General features: G+C 39.4%; 1 protein-coding gene across 1 annotated transcript in view; it reads left to right on the forward strand.

Moving 5' to 3' along the window:
- The first annotated feature begins 4,420 nt into the window (after positions 1 to 4,420).
- The window catches only part of LOC137378451 (V-set and transmembrane domain-containing protein 2-like protein), an 81,509-nt gene continuing 61,673 nt past the window's right edge, over positions 4,421 to 24,256 (forward strand). The window contains exon 1 of the mRNA XM_068048784.1: positions 4,421 to 4,625. Coding sequence (XP_067904885.1) covers positions 4,550 to 4,625 — 76 coding nt within the window. The 5' untranslated portion in view covers positions 4,421 to 4,549. The remainder of the gene's footprint in view (positions 4,626 to 24,256) is intronic.

Genomic DNA, 24,256 nt, shown 5'->3' on the forward strand with positions numbered 1-24,256 from the left:
AAGGCAGATTATTACCTGAATGGCTATAAACTGAGAGAGGGGAATATGCAGTTAGACCTAGATGTTCTCGTACACCAGTCGCTGCAGGTAAGCTTGCAGGTCCAACAGGTGGTAAAAAAGGCAAATGGTATATTGGCTTTCATAGCGAGAGGATTCGAGTACAGGAGCAGGGATGTCTTGCTGCAATTATACAGGGCCTTGGTGAGGCCACACCTGGAATATTGTGTGCAGTTTTGGTCTCCTTCTCTGAGGAAGGATGTTCTTGCTAGAGAGGGAGTGCAGCTAAGGTTTACCAGACTGATTCTTGGGATGGCAGGACTGATGTATGACGAGATTTTGAGTCGGTTAGGATTATATTTGCTGGAGTTCAGAAGAGTGAGGGGGGATCTCATAGAAACCTATAAAATTCTAACAGGACTTGACAGGGTAGATGCAGGAAGGATGTTCCCGATGGTGGGGGAGTCCAGAACCAGGGGTCATTGTCTAAGGATACAGGGTAAACCTTTCAGGACTGAGATGAGGAGAACTTTCTTCACCCAGAGAGTGGTGAGCCTGTGGAATTCACTACCACGGAAAGCAGCTGAGGCCAAAACATTGTATGTTTGCAAGAAGGAGTTAGATATAGCTCTTGGGTCTAAAGGAATCATAGGGTATGGGGAGAAAGTGGGAACAGGTTACTGAGTTGGTTCATCAGCCATGATCATAATGAATGGCGCAGCAGGCTCGAAGGGCCGAATGGCCTACTCCTGCTCCTATTTCTATGTTTCTTTGAAAGGTTCTATATAGATGCAAGCCTTTCCTTATTAGAAAAGAGGTTAGGGGAGACTTATTATGTATCCAAAATTATGAGGGTTTTTTTTTGATAGAATAAGCAAGCAGAAACTGTTTCCACTGGCAGGTGGGTCAGTAATCAAAGGACACAGATTTAAGATAGTTGGCAAAAGAACCAGTGGAGAGATAAGAATTGTTATTTATATAGCAACTGATTATGATCTGGAATGCACTGCCTGAAAGGGCGCGTGCAGTAGTAACTGAAAAGGGAATTGGATACATACTTGAAAAGACAAAATAAAAAAGCAAGGCCCAGGGGTTAGGGGGAGAGAGATTGTAGGGTGGGGGCAGGGTGGGTCTAATTGGCTAGCTCTTTCAAAAGAATCGGCACAGACACGACTGGCTGAACGGTCTCCTCTTGTGCTGTATGATTTTTATGATTCTATATTGTTTAGGTCTAATGTATGTTCGGCAGGAACTTTCAGATGTTTTCTCTCTGGTGATTAAATGTCAATAAATGAAGGTGTAACCCTTGCGATTACAGCGCAGTTGTGCAGTATTTACGTGGAAACCAGTTGAGGCAGTTTATCACGATCTCCTTTTATTTTCAAATGAAAAGAAATATCTTGTCGGAGCTCGAGCCAATTTACATGGGCGCCGTTTGCTTTCTTCTGCACCATGTTTCTGTATCTGTGCTTAACCGACTTGGCGGCAAGAAAACCACCATTGAAAATCCTTGCAAAAATGATCTTTAACCAGATACGTACTAAAAGGTAGCACTAGTGGTTTCCAACTTTATTTCAAGCATGCATTTAAAAATAATATACTTACTGGAACGTCTAACGGAAACGCTGAAAAGCGTTAGAAGTGACCATGATCTGAGGGCTTTTTTTAAATGAATGGAAGCTGTCGTTTGCGAGCTATAACTTGTTAGCAAACGCAGTGACAACAATATTCAATGAAAATACATGACTGGCTTACGCTAGAGATCCTTCAGTTCAGGGCTGGCTCTGATAGAAAGGCGGCGGCTTTGACTGCTGCATTAAAGGAAGCCCTGGGATTTGGTACCTATCACGGAGAAAGAGAAAGCCTTATTCCCGTGAATAGACCAGATATAGGCTAGGTAAGCATCTTAACACAGCAGCGATTAGCACACTATCCGAGTGGCCAGCAACCAAGAATGCTGCAATGCTACAATTAAACGCCCTTGACTTAAATAAAATTCAGAAATTACACTTTTCATTATGTAAATAAATAATGTATGTGTCTATCTATGTGTGCGTGAGCCTCTCTACCTCAGGAAGAGCCGGACTGTTTCTAATATTGAAGAATAGTCCACTAGTGTTTCCGGTGTTTGCTGGAGCTGTTCTCCAGTGTGGTGCTGAAACCAACTCTCGGACAGAAGACGTCAGATGCACCTCACTGGTGCCACACAGCATCTAACAGCTCCAAAGGAGGCACTGGGGCCTCCCTAGTTACACAGTCGGATCAGTCTTATTTATGCAAGTCTGAGTACGAATAGTTGTTGCAAGTGTCAGTGCTGCCCTGTGTTTCGCATGTGAAGTAACAAGGTGTCGAGTTGCTTTCATAGTATTGCGAGTCCTTGGCCAACACTAGTGCTCATTAATATGTAATCACCCTAATTGGTATATGTTATGAACAGTCATTATAATTGTTATTGTTAACTCTGATGATCATTCTCATTAAGTTAATTGTAATGTTGATATGCGCGTAACGAATGAACATAATATTCCATTGCACCGTTACTGGTCGTTGCTCCTCCAAAAACGAGTTAAAGAAAGTTTGAGGGGACGATTTCTAAATAACTTGCAAACTAGAAACAGATCAAATTTCAAAGAACAGTGGCTTTCAAACTCTGTGTGTGGAGACCCACCACCACCTTGAAAATGTTGCAGCCTTGAGCTCTCCTGGCTTAACTTCTGACAGACAGTGCAAATAATTTTATTTTTAAAAACTGCAAATGGTGGAAATAAAACAGAAAATGTAATTCTGAAGTAGGATTCTGCCCCAAAAGTGATTGTTCTTTTCCTTCCCCATATTGTGACAGGCCTGCTCTACTTTCATTTCTGAATGACAGTGTCAGGTACCTACAGGGAAACCGTGTTTTCGCTGTAGAAAATGTGTAATTGGCATACAGCAACAGAAAGAAGTGATGGTAAGTCAACAAATACAGAAATAAAAAGATCCGATGGTCTCGCAAACCCTCGGACACCCCTTCCCTCATGAGCTCAATTGAGCTGGAAAATCTATAACCTAAAGCTATTTAAAACAACAGACAAACTAGGGCTATTAACTCGTCAACAATGTAACGGTCGCAAAATATGTGATTTTGATATAAAGACAACATTGTGCCTGTAAAAAACAATTAGGCGAAGTTTTGTTCCTGTTTTGTATGTTAAACAGGTAATGAGCATGTACATTTTTCATTCCTTTCTCTAATAGTCTAATTTGCTGTGTATATATAGATAATACAGATTCCACGCCCGGATAGGTTGCTAGATTTCCAAGTGTGCATCTAAGCTCAGTGATAGACCTTTCCTCTCTGACTCATGTGGTTATGGGTTCAAGTCCCACTCCAGAAACCTGGCCTATAAACTAGGCTGACAATTTACCATAGTACTAAGGGAGTGCGGCACAGTCCAGTGCGCCGTCTTTTGGATGAGTAACAGGCCTCTTCCCTCTCAGGCGAATGTAAAAAAACCCGTGGCACAATTCAGAGAAAAGTCGCGGAGCTCTCCAGGCTAACATTTACCCCTCAACCAACAGCTAAAACAGATTATCTGGTCAGTACCTGATTGCAGTTTGTTAGACCTTGCAAATTGGCTGCCACATTTCCTACATTGAAACAGTGTTGGCCGTAAAGCACTTTGGACTATCGTGAGGTTGTGAAATGCATTATATAAATACAAGATCTATAAATGAAAGTTTTTTTTAATGCAACCAGTGGTCTTATATTAACTGGAAACCTACCACCATGTTTAAGTCTTATTAAACCAAACTACTCTGCACATAAGCAGAGTTTTCATTTGCCTAATATGAAGTTTTCACTTTTCACTCTTAGGGATACGCCTGATTTATGTAAGCCCAGAGAATTTAAATGCAAGCGCTTAGATTTAGGATTCACGAGCATGGGTAGAAGTCTGCTGTTTAATACCTCATAATACTTACCTTACCAACTCAGAGAACTGGTAAACTTCCTGGTACCCATGGCCTCCTTATGTTTTGATGCATTGGTGAATCTCAGCCCCCAGATCTACCCATTCAGATTCTATCAAAATGACAAGCAATCTAGAGCATCCTGGACTGTCAGAGACCACCATTGAATTACCCATGCTGTCATGGGAGAATGAGGGACTTGTCGATAACTTGGAGTTTACTGAATCCCAGAGATCTTGCTGTGATCAATGTGTGACATAAAATAAGCGCATATGTTATCAGGGACTGCGGTGTTCTGTATACAAAAGTTAGATCTTGTGATCGGCGTCTCTGAAGTTATTATAAAGTAAAAACAAAAAATGGACTGTCTTGAGTGGATACCTCCGCGCGGTGATCAGGCGCCCACATGCTCAGCACAGCTCGGTTCTGAGCGCCTCCTCCGCCCTATGGTGAAGTACCGCAGAGGCAGCAGCTCCTGTAGATCAGCTCGCATCAGATCGGCTGAGCGATCGAGCTGTTTGAGCAGAGATTTTCCCAGACCCGAGACCGGATTTCTAATACCAAGCCCGACTGATGTGAGAAACACAGCGGTGCAGTCAAGATGGGGATGTTTGGAGTGACAGTAGGAGCTTTGCATTACCTGGGGCTCTATGTCCAACTCTGTGCTTCTTCACAAGGTGAGAATCAGCACTTGGCTATTCTGTTAGAGCAGGTTAAATACGAGCAGCCGGGAAGAATACCTTTTCACTTATAATTGCCAGCCACAGGCATTGTGTCTTATTCCTTCGTAGTGTTCATTTTTCTTCCTTGCCACGTAATGCAAATTAAAGTTTTGACTGTTACCAATAAATATGTTCATTATGAATTGAGGCAGGATGTATGGAAACATTTGAAGAATATTCCTGTAGAGGGTTCTGCACTGCACGATTCAATCGGTTTATTTATTTATTTACATGAAGCAATGTCTTCAGATTACAAGGTAGGTGAAAGTCTGGATTAAGGCTGCACCCCACTATTGAAAAGATGTTTTTTGTTATAATTGCTGCCTTCCATCAGAAAAAGAATAATAAAAACAAAATGTTGGATTTTATTCAGGATTAAAACTTCCTGCTCCCATTAGGATTTTAGCACAGGCTATGGTAAGTAAGAGTGGAAACTGTGGAATATATATAATTGATAGGCATTCCATTTTCAGCATCCTTGTGCGTCTGTTTGTACTCCCTCTATCCCATCCAGTAGTTCGATTGTATTCTATGTATCTTGAAATATGATTAACCCTTTGAAAACCAGCGAAGCATTCTGTGCAACATCCGAATGAATAATACTTTTTGTACTTTACAGTGAATGACCAATGAGCTCACTATTTGTTTTGTGTTCTACCATTGTAATAATTAAACCTTGAGAATATCAATTCAGTCAACACAAGGGGATCCTAATGTATCATTATGTTGGAATAGATGAGCGTTGTGCTCATAAGCAGTTTGCGTGTTGTAGGTACGGTTGTATCAGTTCTGACTGGGAGGGATGCAATCAGAAAGTAACAGTTTGCTTATATCAGGAATTTTCTTGAGATTTTTGGATACTGTGTGTGAATTCACTTGTAGATTTTTAAAAAAATTTATCCCTAAGATGTCTAAGTTTAGGTCTGCATTTTCTTTTCTACTTTCACTACTGGACTTATATTAAAAGACTGTGGCTATGTAGTGGATCTTTCAGTTCGAATGATGAATTCTGAGGTTCTGAGATACAGTACTGGTAATATTCTTCAGTTACCAGTAGCTGGGATCATTAAACATTAAACATCAGAACTAATAGAAGCAAGTCTATAAACATTCGCAGATCTGAGATAAATGTAATTCAGTTACATCAACACATAAAATTGAAAGTTTAATATAACAGACATCAGGATCTGTTCACAGCACTACCTCAGCATATAATAACAGCTGGACTAGATCCAGCTCTTGGGGTGGAGGGGGGGGGGATAACCTTCCAATGCTGAGATTGTTTCAGATAGATGTGGTGAGTTAAAACCAAGAGAATTAGGGCTTGTATTAATATTTGTTCTGTACCATTTTTTGTGGAATATTATTCACAATAAAATCTATTCTTTTGAGTAGATGTGCTTTAAAAAGTAATACAACCTGTACCAGACTCTTCAGATCACTGCTGGAAACTTTTATGTTTGTGGCGTGACTAGGAACAATAATATATAACTAAGAAACATCAGTTCAAAATTATTAAAATTCGGAAATAATATATTAAACTAGACTGGGTCAGTCAAGCAGTGTGTGGAAATTCAGTATGTACACTTAAGGGCTGTGTTATAGTAACAAATTAAGGTATGAGTTGATAAAGACTGTATTAAAACATTTAAGTAAACTGTAATGATTTAGATTAAAGCATGAGTTTTAACTGAAAGGCAATGTCAAAGCAAAAAAAAAAATGTGCGTTTAAAATAAGCTAACAATGTGATTAAATAGGTAAATTGTTAAACACTTCAGGAATGACAGTGACATTTCAAAACTGCATCAAAAAATGTATCAAGCCCCCTTTCCTTACCTCTCAACATGATTAATGGTAATATGGTAATTAAAGGAGCGTTGCATTTCAAAATGCTTCTAATTACTTCTAGATCAGGAATGGCAGAGGTTAGTGATAATTCAGTAGCATTGCATTTATAGGATGAAGCCAACCTCAAAACATCATCATCCCTGCTCCCAAATTTCATGCCCAAACCTCTGCTTCTTTTTAAACCCTATCCATTGTATGGAAGGTTAAAATAGTAGCTTTGGTTCTTGGAATCATGTCCAGTAGGCACCAAACTCAACTTGCTGGAATCAAAACCATGTATATAAATATTGTTATCTATTTTGGACCCTCTGTTGTCAAAACCAAATAAAATGAATATGCCAAATTGTTTCTGATGCCTGTTTATAGCACACCTTTCCACAGTTGAACAATTAACATTTTTCCTAACATTCAAACATACGGAAATGATGGACAGGAAAAGACCCATTGGTCCATCCAGCCTGTTCCATTTAGTTGTGATTCCTTATACATCAGAATACAGACATTCCTATCCACCCAGAACCAAGTATTCTTCTAGGAAGAGGTGAAAAACTATATAACATAGCATGTCATAAGAGATATATCTTTTTGTATTTGTTTTTCAAATTTAGATAATTTGAAAGATTAGTTCATGTCATTAGGTATTAAAAATGATAAAAGCTGAATAACCCATTTGCAAATTGAGTAGAACATTATTGAAAGCTCTTTCTCTTTCTTCCCTGCACAGCATATGGTTACAAGTAATATGAATTAGGGTAGGCTAAATCCAACTCGCAATAGTTGGGTGTGCAAAGCAGTCCAGAGCATAATGCTAATTTGTACTACAGACCTCATTACTCAAAGAAGCTGTGCACTCTATCTATTAGACTTTGCCAGAGAGTGCTTGTTGTTTCCTTGTTGGTTACACCAGCTGAATAAATGTTTTCCTATTCACAGAAATTTCATTTATTACCTTGATCACCCAAAAACATACTTTAAAATAGAATAACTTAAGGATTCCAGAGTCTTTTTTCATGTACAGGCAGTGATATTTAGTATTCAAACTATATATTAATTTGAAAGATAAGATTTAAGGTATTTCATGAAATTGTAAGGTATAATTAAAATCTGCTTCATAGCCTTCCACTGTTCTGCTTTTTTAAAAATTATTATTGGGGCAGGAGGGAAACAGGTTGTGGTGTTTAATGGTGATGCGAGTATGCGCCTGCTGATAAAGGAAGAACAAATGCCAAGACATCGATACCACAAGCCAAAGCTGAGAGAAGTTCAAATTAGAAACAGACCATTTTAACTCTTTGCATTGTAGGGACAGATATTTCATTACAAAATATTTTATGATCGATGACAGTTGTAAAACCATAGGTCTGACTCATCCATCTAAACTTTGTATTTTTTTCATGGCACAAAGCCTCAACATAATTTCATAAAGCTGCGTGGTTTAAACGATGTTTTTTCATTCTCCCAGATTCATCAAATATCTTTCCAAAGGCTTGCATGAACATTTTTGGGAAGAACAAACAATTGTTTACCATCATGTTTGAACTAAGTTTGTTCTAATTTGATCATTTTCTAAACATGCTCCCATATCAAAAATGTAATAATAGAAAGTTTAATGGAAGATATTTCAATGGCATTGTTTTTTTCTTATAAAACTGGCATTAAAATAAGTGTAGCATAGGACAACTGGATGTAGTACTGGAGAAATTTTTTTACAAGTATTTTAAGGGCAATTTATAGATGTATTTTAATGAACAAATACTGTAAAGCTCTGTTCTTCTGTGGTTTGATGTATTTTGTGCTGTTTCTATATGATTCATTTAACGGAAAAGATGGTTTTGTGCAGAAGGCATAAAGTAATGAATCTTTTCTATACACAAATTTCAATCACTCAAGGCAGTGAAATGTTACAGGAATTGAAATATTTAATTTTACAGCCAGTATAATGCTTATCAATAGTACGGCCAACCTTAGACTGGAATATATCACTGGGCTACCCAAATACCATGCAAAATATGGAATTCAAACTCATCAACATATCTCTAGCACACAATGTTGAATCGTATGTCATAAAACTACAACATGCATTAAAATTGTACCTTTAACGCAATAAAGCTTTCTAAAGTGGTTTGCAGATACCAAGCAGCAATAGAAGAGTTAGGGTTGGTGATCCAAATGGTTAGATTTTGAGGAAGCTTTTTGAAGAGGAAAGAGAGGCAGCAAGGGAGAAGGGTTAAAAAATAGCAATACAGAATGTGGCACCAAGATTGCTAAATACTCTGGCTAAAGTACTAAATAGTATATTGTTCATACTAGTACAGGTGTTTCCAGACAAGTCGTAGTCTGGTAAAAGATCTGAAATATTCTTATTGTAGTTTTAAAGTAGAATTCAGGCAATGATTACATTACAATTTAAGAACTGAAAAACTGTACCCTATTTTCAAGTTAGAATGTATGTGTACTGTGATCCTTTGAAATTGATATTGGCATGTAACAAAGTGGATATTATATACTTTCAGACATTTGCAATACTCTTCACAAAACTCTATGATAAATGAAGCAGATTAAATTCTGTTCTTCAAAGTTTATCAACTGGAAAAAAAGCATTGTTAATGTCGGTATGAAATTCATTCCCGCATGGAATAATGTTGCATACGGTGTTAATTTGGTTTCATTTTGTCCAAGTCAGTTCTATTTACTGTGGATACTTTACTCGCTGATTTACAAAAATGTGTGTTATGTGATGAGTGCCTGTCACAAACCTTCAAATGTCAGTCCTTTTTATTTGCAATTTTCTGTAAATATTTGATGGAAGTTCTATTTAACCAGACATCAAAGGTCTACCACAAATCACCGAAAGAGGGAAATGGGAAAATCATTACTCTGCTTTATTCCTACGGAATATATACTGTACGTTTTTCATCTAAAGGCTGATTTTGTCCATTTAACTCATATATTTTGGATCACTTGTGTGATGTTGAGTAACATAGACAGTCAATTGAAATGATCGGTAAATTCATATGAGTTAACAGAATTGCTCCAATTGTTCATAAATGCACATAGGCATGGCTTAATTTTAACATGTTGGGGGAAGATTTCCACTGTTGCCATGTGCAACAAAATGACAAATAGATTTACAAACTCATTAGCAAAGGAACTCTTCCCCAATGTTCTTATTTCAATAGCATTTTTTATAGCATACACATGAACAAATACTTTTACCTGATGGGCACAGACTACTTTTATTGTAAGATTAAAATCTATCCATATCATCTTTTGTAATGTGATGATGTATTTGTGGACAACAACATCCTTTTGAATCGAAATCTAGGTCACAGAGGTGAAGGAACAGTGGACTAAGCCATTGTGTCATTTAATTCCTGTGTTCATCTGATGTATTAACCAACCAATTTAACTGCTTGGCCTTTCCCTCCCTCTGTAGGCAGATAACCAGCACAACACTTATAAATAATTAACAAGTCATCAATGGCTCATCTATTGTGCTCCTTAAAGTCTATTCAGGAGGGATGAATAATTAAATTTAGGGCAACCATCCCAATCCAAAATAGAGCATGTTACAATCTAGTTCGAGAATATAGGACGAAGCTTAAGCTCCTTTGCCCAAAACAAAGAGAGAAGAATGTAAAATAGATGTTGGAATAATGGTTTAGCTATCATAGGGAGAAACTGCATTACAGAATTTAATGGAATGGTCTTTTTTCCCTAATTGCTTAACATCTTATATTAGGTCTGAGAGCTATAACCTCAAGATAATAGACACAAAAGCAGCTTGCACAACCTATTCAGGATTAAATGAACACCATACTTTTAATAACCCTTACTGAAAATGAATGCAATGTTATTTATATTAATTAATTTTAAAACAGTAATTATAGATGAGTGCTGTAAGTATGTTACTTAATGGGAAACTGCAGAATGCTGAAAATGTTCCAATCATGAATCAAAACTTAAGTCATGAGTGTGTAAATGAGTTGCTAGCAGGTCTTCTTCATGCAACGAATGCATTCTATGTTCAACAATTCCTGTTTTGTGTCCTCATCTCTAGAGAAGGTGGGTTTTGCAAAGCAACTGTGAACTGCTCATTCCTGTGCCATGGAGAATTAAAAAGGGCATCAAAAAGGAATCTAAAATAAACCACTTTGATGTATTGTGCTTTGACATTTATCCATAAGCCTCTCAAAGATTGTAACAACACATTTTCAGAATCTTTAACTGATTCAGTGTCAGGATGGGAGAGTTGTAATTTATTTCAAATGTTCATGTTGTTCTCTTACCCAGCACCAGAAACAAGGAGACCAACCCATAGCTTTCCACGAGCAACATTCAACATGGATCATTCAAAACGTATCATAAAAAAATTGCCTCTGCTCAATTGATATTTAACCACTCAGGGAAAGATTGTAATTAGGATGCTCATAAAATACAAAGGAAAAATACCCTATTGCTCAGTGCAACGTTTATTCAATAATTTGCTAAAAAAGACCAAGGTCAGAAGGATCATAAACTGCCGGAACACAAATAACATTTTATATTCAATTAACTGTAATGAGATAGATACTATTAAGTAATGCTACAACATGTAAAATAAAAAAAAGACTTGTGTTTATGTATTGTCTTTCATGACCGCAAAATGTCCTAAAGCACTTTACAGTCAATTAAGTATTTTTACTTGTACTTCTTTCAATGTAGTATACTGTATTCGCTGCTCACAGTGTGGTCTCCTCTACATTGGGGAGACCAAGCGCAGACTGGGTGACCGCTTTGCGGAACATCTCCGCTCAGTCCGCAAGCAGGACCCTGAGCTTCCGGTTGCTTGCCATTTCAACACTCCCCCCTGCTCTCATGCTCACATCTCTGTCCTGGGATTGCTGCAGTGTTCCAGTGAACATCAACGCAAGCTCGAGGAACAGCATCTCATCTACCGATTAGGCACACTACAGCCTGCCGGACTGAACATTGAGTTCAATAATTTCAGAGCATGACAGCCCCCCATTTTACTTTCATTTTTAGTTATTTTTTCTTCCTTTTTTTTTTACATTCTTTTTTACATTTTTTACAATCTTTTTTTGCATTTATTTCATTTCATCTTAGTTTGTTCAGTTTGCTTACCCACTGTTTTTTTCAGGTTTGCACTTGCTGCTGTTCAATATTCAGTGTATTTACACCTAATCTGTACTAATCCTTTGTCTTTCAACACACCATTAACATATTGTTTGCCTTTGCTCCGTGACCTTTTGGTCAGCTATGTGGCCTGGTCCAATCTGCACCTTCTCCTTTGTTATCTCTTGCCCCACCCCCACCTCACTTGCTTATAATCTGTGACTTTTCTAATATTTGTCAGTTCCGAAGAAGGGTCACTGACCCGAAACGTTAACTCTGCTTCTCTTTCCACAGATGCTGCCAGACCTGCTGAGTGATTCCAGCATTTCTTGTTTTTATTTCAGATTTCCAGCATCCGCAGTATTTTGCTTTTATTTTAGTATTTTTTTGTGATGTTGCTCAAGGGATACATATTGGCCAGCACAGCAGGGAGAATTCCCCTGCTCTTCTTCAAGAGAGTGCCATGGGATCTTTTACGTCCACCTGAGTGGGCAGATGGGGTCCTGGTTTAAGCTGTCATCCAAAAAAGACACCTGCAAAGTGCAGCACTTCCTCAATACTGCACTGGAATGTCAGCCTAGATTTTACGCTCATATCTCTAGAATGAGACTTGAACCCATACCTTTCTTGCAGTTGTTGCTTCACTATAGCACTCTTCTGTCCTACCTTTCATATAAATAGATATTATGCAAATTTTCCTCTAATGGAATAACCAAATGAAACACCCCCAACTTCAAGATATATTTTGAATAGCTACAAAAGACAACATCATATGGAAAATCTACTGTAACTGCACTATAGATCAATATAGTTTTGGAAAGGTCATAGGATACAACCTTTAAAGGTTGTTACGAAAGTGCCTCTGTTTTGTTAAATATATTTTTTGAGGATTCATTTTTGAAAGATTGAAGTAATGTTAAACTTTGGGGTTTTCAAAGGGGGTCATGTAAAGGCCACTTGACTTTGAAAAACAGTCCCTGGAAATGTTTTTAAAAGGGGCACTGAGAGGTCTTGTGAGGAAAACAAGGCTTTCCAGGAAACCATCTGACTTCCAGCAACAACAAGCCTTTCCTGGAAACCACCAGACCTCCAGTTCAATAAACAACAGAGAACTTTGGACACCTGGAGAAGTTGTTTACAAAGAAGTGACAGGTGAGATTGATGGAGGTCAAAAGGTTGACCTCATGTTGTCAGTTTCGCTTTTGAATCGTTTTGAGTTCTGGTTGAACTGTATAAAAAGGGAGGGAACTTCCAAGGAGACAAGAGAACTTCCAAGGGGAGAAGAGAGTTCCCAAAGAAGGAGAGAATTCCCAAGGAAGGAGAGAAGACCACAACCCAGCTCAGCTTTCCAGCACCTCTCTAAAAGGTCCTGAGAAGTCCACTGTGTCAACTCATCCCATCTCCTGTCTTGGAAGAAAAGCCTGCTACATTAATTCTCAATGCTGTCTGAAAAGAACTGTTCTAAAAGATCCCAGTGACCCATCTACGTATACTCAGAGGCCAGACTGTATGCCAGTTTTGGAACACAACATATCTCATTTGCTGTTTCTTCAAGAATGAGCTCTAAAAACAAAAATCCTTTAATTTTTCAGGTTAACCGGTGTGTATGTGTGTGTGTGTTTGTCTGTGTGAGTGTGAGGGGCTAAGGTAAAAAGGGAACTTTAATATTTCAATCTGCGTGTTTAGGCTTTACTTCATTACTAGTTAAGACTTGTTTTATTTTGAACTGATAATTTTGTTGTTTATTAAAGAAACCTGGTTGGTGTGTTTTACTCTGGGATAAAAATAGAAACTATGATTGACCGTATCAGTAAGTACCAAAAAATTAAAATATATATTGTGATCCATGGAGAAGTGGAACTAGAATAAACAGTGCACTCCTCCCACCTCGGTCGTAACAAAGTAAATTGTCAATTTCAACAGTGTGGGTAAAGATGCTACAATTAACCATAGATCTAACCAGTAACAGCACAATCATACAATAAATGGTAATGCAGGATTGACCAAGTGAATTCTGAAATGATAAAACTCTTAGAAAGTCATAAATGTTAATATTTTGTATTTTGCCATCAACAGATATCTCTGGTATGAGGCAAATGATTGGGCTCAGGCAAGTCAAATAACTTTTGTAATTCAAATTGAATTTATACAACAGAAGCTATGTAAATGTTGAAGATCTGAAAGATCTGAGTTTTGAAACTACCAAATAAAACGTAAGAAAATTGAAACTTATGTCTTATGCAATCATCACATTTCGCAGTCTGGACAGATTTTTAATGCTATACCATCAATGAGAAATGGCATTCCATATACACACATATACTTAATATAGAAATTTCTGCACAGAAGGAGACCATTCAGCCTACCATGTCTGTGTGGTGCTAGTTCCCATCTACACCTTTCAAAGTTATCCACTACCCTCTGTTGAAGCTGTCTAGCCCTTTTTTCCTGCTCTTTTCCTATATCTTCAATATTTCTTCAAGTGTTCTTATATGTGATTATCTCAACTTTAATAGTTTCTTGTGATTAAACAATTCCGTATCTCAATAAGTGTAAAAAAAATGTTTACACCCTGTGTTTCCTGTAGTAAAAGCTTCTCAATGCTGAATCACCTATCAGTACAGATAATCTTTTACTGTTGTCACTTTCTAACTGTTTCATCAGTTTGAACACTTCTATGTGATTCCTCCTTAACGTGACTGTTCCAGTGAATACAGCCTTCATGGTAACATCCTCATAACTCTGATACCTTATCTATAATGGACTACTCAAAACTGCTCAGAGTATTCCAGTTGCAGTCTAACCAATGTTTTATTTTGTATGTAATGAATATATATATAAAGTTTGCTTTTTGGATGGTATTTTCAAACTGTAATACCTATTATTCATCCAGTGTATTTTTAAAAACATGATAATTTTCTTGTAAGGGAAATAAGATCGGTTTGCTGTCCTACCATGGCAGCACTGTTGAAATCAAGGCCAGTTACATTAATTTGGTAACCTTGTACTATATATATATTTTCATGGGGACAGGCTGGTTTTCAGAAACAGGCAACACATCATTTAACCTATCATACTGCTCATATGGCAAACCCATGAACTAAGTTGATATCAACTGTACCATCCTTGGTAGCAAGAAGAAGCAGTCTACTATAATATTTTATAGTGTGGGACAATTTGAAATGAATAAATGCTGGAAATGTGAAAGTAATATTGGCATCTTCATATATAATTATTTCACACGTTCTAAAGTTTTGGATAGAATTAATTCAACCCCTTTCATTGGGTTGAGTTTTACAGACCCCCCGAGGTGTTGATGGGGATGCGGAAAATGCCTCCGGGAGAGGGCCGCCACACACCCCGACGCCGTGAGGGCCAGGCCGATATTGACAACAGCAGTGAAGCCTCACGGTGCCCCACCCTGCCACTTGGCGATGGGATTGCCATTAACATATTGAAACAAACTTAAATTAATGAATTAATTACCTTTACATTCCAGCTGTCTGTCCCGGTGCAATATTCGTGCCGCTGGCCGGCACTCTTGTGCCTTTGGATCCCTGTCTGGGGAATCAGGGCGTGACACTGGTGGGGAGGGGGGAGGAGGTAGGTTGCTCAGTATGGGGGGGAGTGGGGAGTGGGGTCAAAGAAATATCATTGGTGCAGGGGATGGTGGGAAGTGTTATAGTTTAAAGTTTATGTACTTTGGGAGGGAAGGTCAGGTGGATAAGTTAAGTGTTTTGGGGGTGGAAGGGCAAGTAATTAATTCTATGGTTATTGGGGGGGGGTGGGAGAGGGACAGAATAAATTTATTTAATTTTTTAAATTAAATTTTCCTTTAAATATTAAAATTGAATTGTAGGGCTTGAACTATTTAACTATTAAAATGAGCTGCTGCGCTTAATATCGCGCCAGCTCCGCGATCTTGGTGGCGGGAGTATAAATTTCAGCCCATTATATCTAAAATCAAGATTCCTATAACCCCCGTTTTGTTTGTCCTTAGTTTATTCTACAAATCTTCAGAAATGACTTATTGACTTCCAATACCTCAGTGCTAGAGGACCTGTCATGCAGATGCATAAAAGCCAACCAATCAATATTGGAAATGTGAAGGAACATGTTGCCCACAAATCTTTGCCTTCTACCTTCAAAAGAAAGAAAACATAATAACATAAGTCCGGGAGCCTTTTCTTACTTTCTTTATCGTGGGATCGACTAGTGACGTTTGGAAATCCTCTTGCTGTACTGACTCAGTTAAACCATGTGATGATAAAGCTACAAATCCGTTTTTCCATCTGAATTCAATATTGATATTCAGTATTGTTGTAATTCGGAATAATGGTTGTGTGTGCTCAAATTGCAGTGTAACACCAATTTGTGAGAGGCAAACATTTTATCTTCTATAGTTGGATATGTAATATAATGAACAGAGCACAAAATAGAGCATGAGATAGTCAGAAACCATGGCACAGTGGCTTTATAACAGGAAGCATTATAATTCATCCCAATTAAGCACTGTGTATTGCCAGTTTGTGCCTATGAAATCTGTTTCATTGTAATTTTTTAAAAATTAGAGTAAAAATTATTTCTTAGGCACTTTGCACTGTATATTTCCTGTTATTACTGAAAATATTTGCCAGCTTGTTAATTTTTTCTCAAGGAAAGCAGATATGTCCTGTTGCATGAAGTTCCTGTATCAAAACCTCTATTTTCAGTTTAAGGGAGCCTAATTAAGATCAGCTCTGAACATGTTATGATTAGGTTCCCTCTTGCATAAATCAATTTTTATTGCGTGTAATATTTTAGAATACATTAATATTAATTTCAAGGGAATAAAGGAAGATCTTAAATAAACTGACTAAAGACTAATGCACAATAAAACCTTAGATGAGTAGAAGTGGAATACCTTTAAAGACATACTATTGAGCATGCAATAGAAATGCATTCCAAGGCTTAGGAAGCACAAACAAAACAAAGATGACCCTAAATGGATAAGTAAGACAATATGAAATGAAACAAATATGAAAAACACATCTAGGTATAGATATTGTTATGACCAGGTGAGAAAGGTGTCTAGGGGTCCCGTTTAGCCTTCACCTGGTCTTATTGTAGCAAGGTTTATGTGTTAAACACATTGTGTTTTGAGCTCCCCCTTGGTGAATCCTTGTTCACCACTTTCCAATCATAGGGCATAGAAATTAGCATATACAGGCTTTCTTAGGTTTAAAGAAGAAAAGTGAAATTTATTAAAATTTAAACTCTAATTTGGTTAATGCCTACGGAGATATGCTATGCCCCATGCTAGCATGCATACACAATACGCACATGCAAATAGAGACAGAAAAGAGCAGAAGAAAAATAAAGTAGAGAGGTTTGAGGCAATATCAGAAGAGTTTCTTGTTTACTGGACCTCAAGCTCACTGTAGTCCTTTTGTAAGTAGCCTTGCTTTTTGTTGGGGCCCGGTATTCTTCTTAAACCTTGTTCACTGTAGGAGACTTTTCTCTCTTGGGGTTCATGTGTCTTCAATGGGTCTTCAGTTCCATGTGAAAGAGATGAGAGCAGACAGGCGAGAGATCTTTTCAGTCCAGGAGCCAACAGCTTTCTGAGATCCAAAACTCTGTGGCAAGTTCAAATTCAAAAAACTCCAACAGTCAGTTAGTCATGTGACTAAACTGGTCTGACCATGTCTATTTGTGTATTTGGCCATCTTAGCAGTTAACCTGGAATGATAGCCTCTCCACCTTCAACATCTGGTAATCAAAAGTCCATTGTGGATTAAATTGGAGCAGGGAGTGGCCCCTTTGTCCATTCCAAGTACTATGCAAATATCTTTCCAGTCAAGGGGCTTGGCAACCCCTGTAATAGGCCTTCTTTTCTCCCAGCAGCAATTTTAAGTTTTAATGTTCATGTGGCGAAATAATTTATGCCTCATTCTTGGCAGGTGGGGGCCTGCATGACAATATTGATAGAGCTGCAAAGGAAACCACAAGGACAAATGCAGAAACCATCAAAAATATAAAAAGGCACTCTTAGGAGTAGAGAGAGAAGTGGAAATGCACATAAGAGTAGAAGTTTAACATATCAGGAAGAAATGTTTCTAATATAATAAGATGATTATGAAACAACAAACGTTTAAAACTGTGAATGGATTGAAATTGAAGATGAACTCAAAATATTTACCATGTTATATACTGGAAGTATTATCTAAGTATTAGGGCTGGATTATGAACAAAAGCTGGAAGCATTGGCATTCTTCAGTCTTGCAAGGAGCTTAATAAGAAAGGTCTCTGTAAGGGTAAATAAGCTAGTGAACAAAATAGAAAAGGTAATCTGGAGCACTATTGTAAGTTAAATCATGACTGCAGGATTAAGAAATACAGATACAAACCAGGTACAAAGACAAGTTCAGGACTGATGTTGGGAAGCATGTTTTCACACAAGCAGCGATAAATACTTGAAGTGGTTTTCTGGGTAGTGCAATGAAGCCAAACCTTGGAATCATCATGAAGTGGTTAGGTGTTGTGTTGGCAGGATCATAACATTCTTTAGAAGGATAAGCTAAATGAGCTGAGCAGTTTGCCTTGTCTGAACTTATCTTTGTGAGAAACCGTAAAATCAAATCTCACTTAATATTTTTGCCCATTATTTCATTTCAAGTTCGAATTTATTTGTGGCCTCTCTCCTTCCTATCTCTATAACCTCCAGCCTTAAAGCTATCTGAGAACGCTGCGTTCTTTCAACTCTGACTATTGGTACATACCCAATTCCTTCACCCACCATTTGAACAATTAAGGTCTTGCCTTTGGATTCATTCCTATCATTGAATGGCTGCACTTTTAGATTTTGAGTAATCTCTCTAGAGCATTGTAAATAACAATAAAAACAGCTTGCACTTATAAAGCACCTTTAATGTCACAAAATGTCCCAACATATTTCATAGCATCATCGTGTGACAAAAATTGACAATGAACCAAAAAATGAGATATTCTGAGGGGTGACTAAAAACCCAGTCAAAGAATTTTAAGGAGGGTCTGAAAGAAGGACAGAGCAGTGGAGCAGAGGAGAGGTTTAGGAAGGGAATTACAGAGCTTAGCATTTAGATGGCTGAAGGCACAGCCACCGATGATGGTGTCAAAAGTTCAGCTCAGGGTCAGATGTGACACCAAGGTGGTAAGCAGTTGATGTCAACCTGAGACAGTGGCCAGGGAGGAAGATGTAATCAATGGGAAGGATATGGTGTTTGTGATGGATGTTGAAGATGTTTAACAGGAGAAAACAATGGTTCATTCAGGACTGGATGTCAAAGAAGCAGGCCGACAAAACTGAGGCAGTGGAGGGATTGAGCAAGGCAGTAGAGAGGTAGAACTGGGTTTCATCAATATATATGTGGAATTTGATGCCATCTGAGGTCTTCAGATGATGTCATCAAGGAGCAGCGTGTAGATGAGGAAGAGAGGGCCAAGGATTGAGTCCCTGGGGGCATCACAGGTAATGAAGGTGTGAGGGTGGCAAGAGAAGTTATTGCTGGAGATCTTCTGGCTATGATTGGATAGGTAAGAGTTGATAAAAGCGAAGAGTGTTCCATTCAGCTGGGCAACAGAGGAGAGCCTTTGAAGGATGATGGTATGGTAAACCAAGACAAAAGCTGAAGAGAGGTCATGGAACACAAGAAGGGTTACTGAATCATGGTAACAGTTATGAACTGCTCTGTTGCTAACACTGTCTCTAGCATCTGTTCGAAACGTTGTGCAATATAATATTTACTGGTTATCCATTTCTGGTGGTAGAAGTCAATATTATATAAATATTTTTCCTTTGAGCAGAACATTTTCCTTTTAAAAGGCTGGATTTTACAGCTCCCTCCGACATGGAGGGACATGGCGGTGGGGTGGGAGCGGAAAATGTGCCCGACAGAGGCCCGCCATTAGGCCTTGATGCCGGGAAGGCCCAACCCAATATTGCCGGTGGCGACGAGGCCTTGTGGCGACCCTCCCCGCTGACGGGAGCCAAAACTACATGTTTAAATAAATGTAATAATAATGAATAAATGACTTACCCACTCCTGCCGTCCAGAGATCCGAGGCAGAACACTGGTGGGGAGGGGGGAGACGGTAAGTTTCTCTGTGTGGGGCGGGGGGGGGGGGGGGGGTTGGTGGGGAGCAGGGCAAAACTAATTTCATTGGTCTAGGGGGTGGTGGGAAGGGGTAAAGTTTAAAGTTGATGAACTTTGGGGGGGGGAAGGTCAGGAGCACAAGGCAAGTATTTTGTGGGGGAGAGGGCAGGTTTTTATTTCCATGGTTATGGGGGGGGGGGGGGGAGAGTTTCATGATAAACTTATTTCAATTTTTACAAACACTGTAGCTTTAAAAATTTAAATGGTAATGTAGGGCTCGAAGCCCTTTAAAAGTGGTGTCGGCGCCGGTGCGTGGCGCCTGATGCCGTTGCCAGGGACGGACCGCCTGTCCCCTCCACATCATTGGGGAGAAGGGTGGTCCGCCCCAGCCATTTAAATGAGTCACCGCGTTTAACATCGCGGCGGCTCCACGAGGTTTGGCCCGCGCTTGCGGGCCGCCATTGTTTACGGCGGCAATATAAATTTCAGCCCAAAGTATTTACAGTACATACCGTTTCTTGGGTCTTCTTGGCAGCCTGCCTGACCAAAAAGATGGGCTGGAGCCCTGATCCAGGAAATGGATCATCAGAAAGTGCACAGGAAATCAGTGGTGACTGTCAGTTTAATTTTCGTTCCTTGTTAGTGAGAAAGTACCTAGGCCATTCATAGCACAAAAGCTGAGATCAGGAACTTAGTATGTGAGAGGTCTAATGCCACACATGAGTTTTTTTCTTTGCAGAGTCAAATATGTTTATTGGAATGAAATCCTACTAAAGTTCAATTTTTTTTTGTTTGGCAGCTGAAAATTGACTTTATTATTTCACTTTTCACACTCATTGGTCAAAGGTTTTGAGGAGAATGCATTGAATAAACAGGATAATGTTGTCTATACTTTCAGATAATTCTTCATACAACAAGCAGACAGGCAGTTGGGGGGAAAGACTGGCAGTTCTGCTACCACTGATCTGAGATCTGTGTGGTACATTGCCTCCTTGGTGCCAGGGTAAGGGATATACAAAGAAGGTGCAAAACATTCTACGGGAGGAAGGAGAAGGACTGGTAGTTGTGGTCCATGTTGGTACCAATGATATAGGGAGAAAGAGGGTTGAGGTCCTGCATTATAAGGAATTAGGGAGGAAGTTAAGAAGCAGGGCCTCAAAGGTCTGGTTTACTCCCAGTGTCACCTACCAGTGAGAGTAGAAATAAAATGATATGTCAGATTAGTGATGCAGGAGGAAGGGCTTCAGATTCCTGGGACATTGGGATCAGTTCTGTGGCAGGAGGGATGTGTTCAAGATTGACTGGTTGCACCTGCACAGAGCTGGGACCAATATCTTAGAGGGCAGGTTAACTGGTGCTGTGGGGAAGGGTTTTAAACTAAATCGGGGTTTGGGAACCAGGTTGCAGTTTTAAAAAGCAGAAGCAAACACAGAGGACTGGGAGAGACAGAGTTAGAAATAATGCAGAATTGGGTTGAATAATAGAAAATACAAAAGGAACTAGGTTACGTTTGGAGTGTATGTGTGTAAATGGACAAAGTTTGCTAAATATGGTTGGTGAGCTGCAGATGCAAATAGCCACCTCTGAGTATGTTGTAGTGGTGAGAACTGAGACCTGGCTCAAAAAAGGGGAGGATGAGATGCTTATTATTCCTGGATATGAGGTATTCAGGAATGGTTGGGGCTAAAAAGAAGAGGTAGCAGTTTTGATTAAGGAAAATATTACAAGGCTAGAAAGAAAACATGTCCTTGAGGGGTCAAAGACAGAATCTTTTTGGTTGGAGTTAAGAAATGGTAGAGGAGCTATTATGCTGCTTAGTGTATTTTATCAGCCATCAAATAGTGGGAAGGATATAGAGGAGCAGATGTGCAGGGAAATTACTGAGAGGTGCATGAATGATAGAGTAGTAATAATCTGACGTTAAAGACGAGGAATTTCTGAAGTGTGTGCAGGAGTACTTTCTTGGCCATGTGAGCCGCATGGAAGATGGCAGGATCCCCAAAGACACATTGTACAGCGAGCTCGCCACTGGTATCAGACCCATCGGCCGTCCATGCCGCCGCTTTAAAGACGTCTGCAAACGCGACATGAAATCCTGTGACATTGATCACAAGTCGTGGGAGTCAGTTGCCAGCGTTCGCCAGAGCTGGCGGGCAGCCATAAAGACGGGGCTAAAATGTGGCGAGTCAAAGAGACTTAGCAGTTGGCAGGAAAAAAGACTGAGGCGCAAGGGGAGAGCCAACTGTGTAACAGCCCCGACAAACAAATTTCTCTGCAGCACCTGTGGAAGAGCCTGTCACTCTAGAATTGGCCTTTATAGCCACTCCAGGCGCTGCTTCACAAACCACTGACCACCTCCAGGCGCTTATCCATTGTCTCTCGAGATAAGGAGGCCAAAGAATGTTTCCTGTCCAATGAAGAAGAAGGACTTGCTGGATCTAGTCCTGAAAAATGAAATGGGTCAAATGGAGAATGTCACAGTGGGAGATCATCTCGGGAATAGTAATCATAGTACCATGAGGTTAAGATTAGTAATGGAGAAGGACAACGAGCAGTCTTAAACTATTTAACTGAAGGACAGCTAATTTCAGCGAATTGTGGAGGGATCTGGGCCAGGTAAATTGGAGTCAAAAGCTGACAGACAGAAATGTAATGTAGTGGGATACGTTTAAAGGGGAGATGGTTCGAGATACAATCCCACACAGGGGAAAGAGTAAAACCAAAGCCAGAGCTTCCTGGATGGTGAAGGAGGTAGAGACAGGATGAAACAGACAAAGAGGCTGTGTGACAGATGTCTGCTTGGTAATACAAGGGAGGATCAGACTGAATATATAAGGTACTGAGGAGAAATGAAAGTGAAATAAGAGGTGCAAAGGGACAGTATGAGAATAGGTCGGCAGCTATCGGAAAAGTGAAAAAACAGGTCTTCTACAGGCATATTAACAATAAAAGGGTTGGTAGAGGGACTAATTAGGGACCAAAATGTGGACCTATTGATGGAGGCAGAAGGCATGGCTGAGATCACAATGAGTACTTTGCATCTGTGTTTACCAAGGAAGAAGACTGTCAAAGCTGTAAGAAATGAGAAAGGTGTCAGGATACTGCATGAGATAAAAATGGATAAAGACGAGGTATGAGAAAACCTGGCAGTTCAATCATTTCAGAGCATGACGGGCCCCCATTTTACTTTTATTTTTAGTTATTTTTTTTCTTTTTCCTTTTTTTTATATATATATTTTTTGTGTTTATTTTATTTTAGTTTGTTCAGTTTGCCTACCCACTGTTTTTTTTCATGTTTGTACTTGCGGCTGTTCAGTTTTCAGTCCATTAACACCCTATCTGTACGAATGCTTTGTCTTTCAACACACCATTAACATATTGTTTGCCTTTGCTCCATGACCTTCTGGTCAGCTATTCTGTGACCTTGTCCTAGCTATACCTTCTCCTTTGCTATCTCTTGCCCCACCCCCACTTTACATTTCTAATACTTGCCAGTTCTGAAGAAGCATCACTGACTTGAAACGTTAACTCTGCTTCTCTCTCCACAGATGCTGCCAGACCTGCTGAGTATCTCCAGCATTTCTTCTTTTTAGTTCAGATTTCCAGCATCTGCAGTATTTTGCTTTTATTCTGGCAGTACTTAAAGTGGATAAGTCACCCACTCTGGATGGGATGCATCCCAGGTTGTGAAGGGAAGAAATTGCAGAGGTGCTGGCCACAAATTTCCAATCCTCCTTAGATACAGAGGTGGTACCAGAGAACTTGAGGATTGCAGATCTTACCCTCTTGTTCAAGAAAAGGACGAAGGATAAACATGGCAATTGCAGGCCAGTCATTTTAACATTGGTAGTAGGGAAGCCTTTTGAAACAATAATCTGGGAGAAAATTAACAGCCACTTGGACAAGCATGGACTAATAAAGGAGAGCCAGCATGGATGTGTTAAGCACAAATCATGTTTGATTAACAATTGAATTTTTAGATGTGATAACAGAGATGGTGGATGAGGGCAGTGCAGTTGATGTTGTGCATATGATATGGACTTCCAAAAGGCATTTGATAACATACCATGTATTAGGCTTGTTAGCAACATTGAACCCGTGGACGGACAAGTGACATGCAATTTAACGCAGGAAAGGTGTGAGGTGATACGTTGTGTAGGACAAATGAGGAGAGACAATACATGCTAAATGATATAATTGTAAAGGGGTCCAGGAACAGAGACACCTGGGAGGTTGTTGTGCACAAATATATAAAGATGGCAGGACAGGTTAACAAAGCAGTTAATAAAGTAAATGGGATCCGAGGCTTTATAAATAGAGGCATTGGGCAGAACCTTTACTGACCTGAAACCCAGGCACCTGACCCATGGGCAGTGGATTGGTCAAGAAAGTTGGGTGGAACCCATCATTTGGGATTTCCCCATACACTACAGAGTTTTAACATCACAGCGTGTTAGTGACCTCAGTGATTGGTTCTCCGCCCAGAGGCGCAGCCTAATTGACAGCTGGGC

Source organism: Heterodontus francisci, chromosome 16 (genome assembly GCF_036365525.1).
Source record: "Heterodontus francisci isolate sHetFra1 chromosome 16, sHetFra1.hap1, whole genome shotgun sequence".
In the NCBI taxonomy this organism is placed as follows: Eukaryota; Metazoa; Chordata; class Chondrichthyes; order Heterodontiformes; family Heterodontidae; genus Heterodontus; species Heterodontus francisci.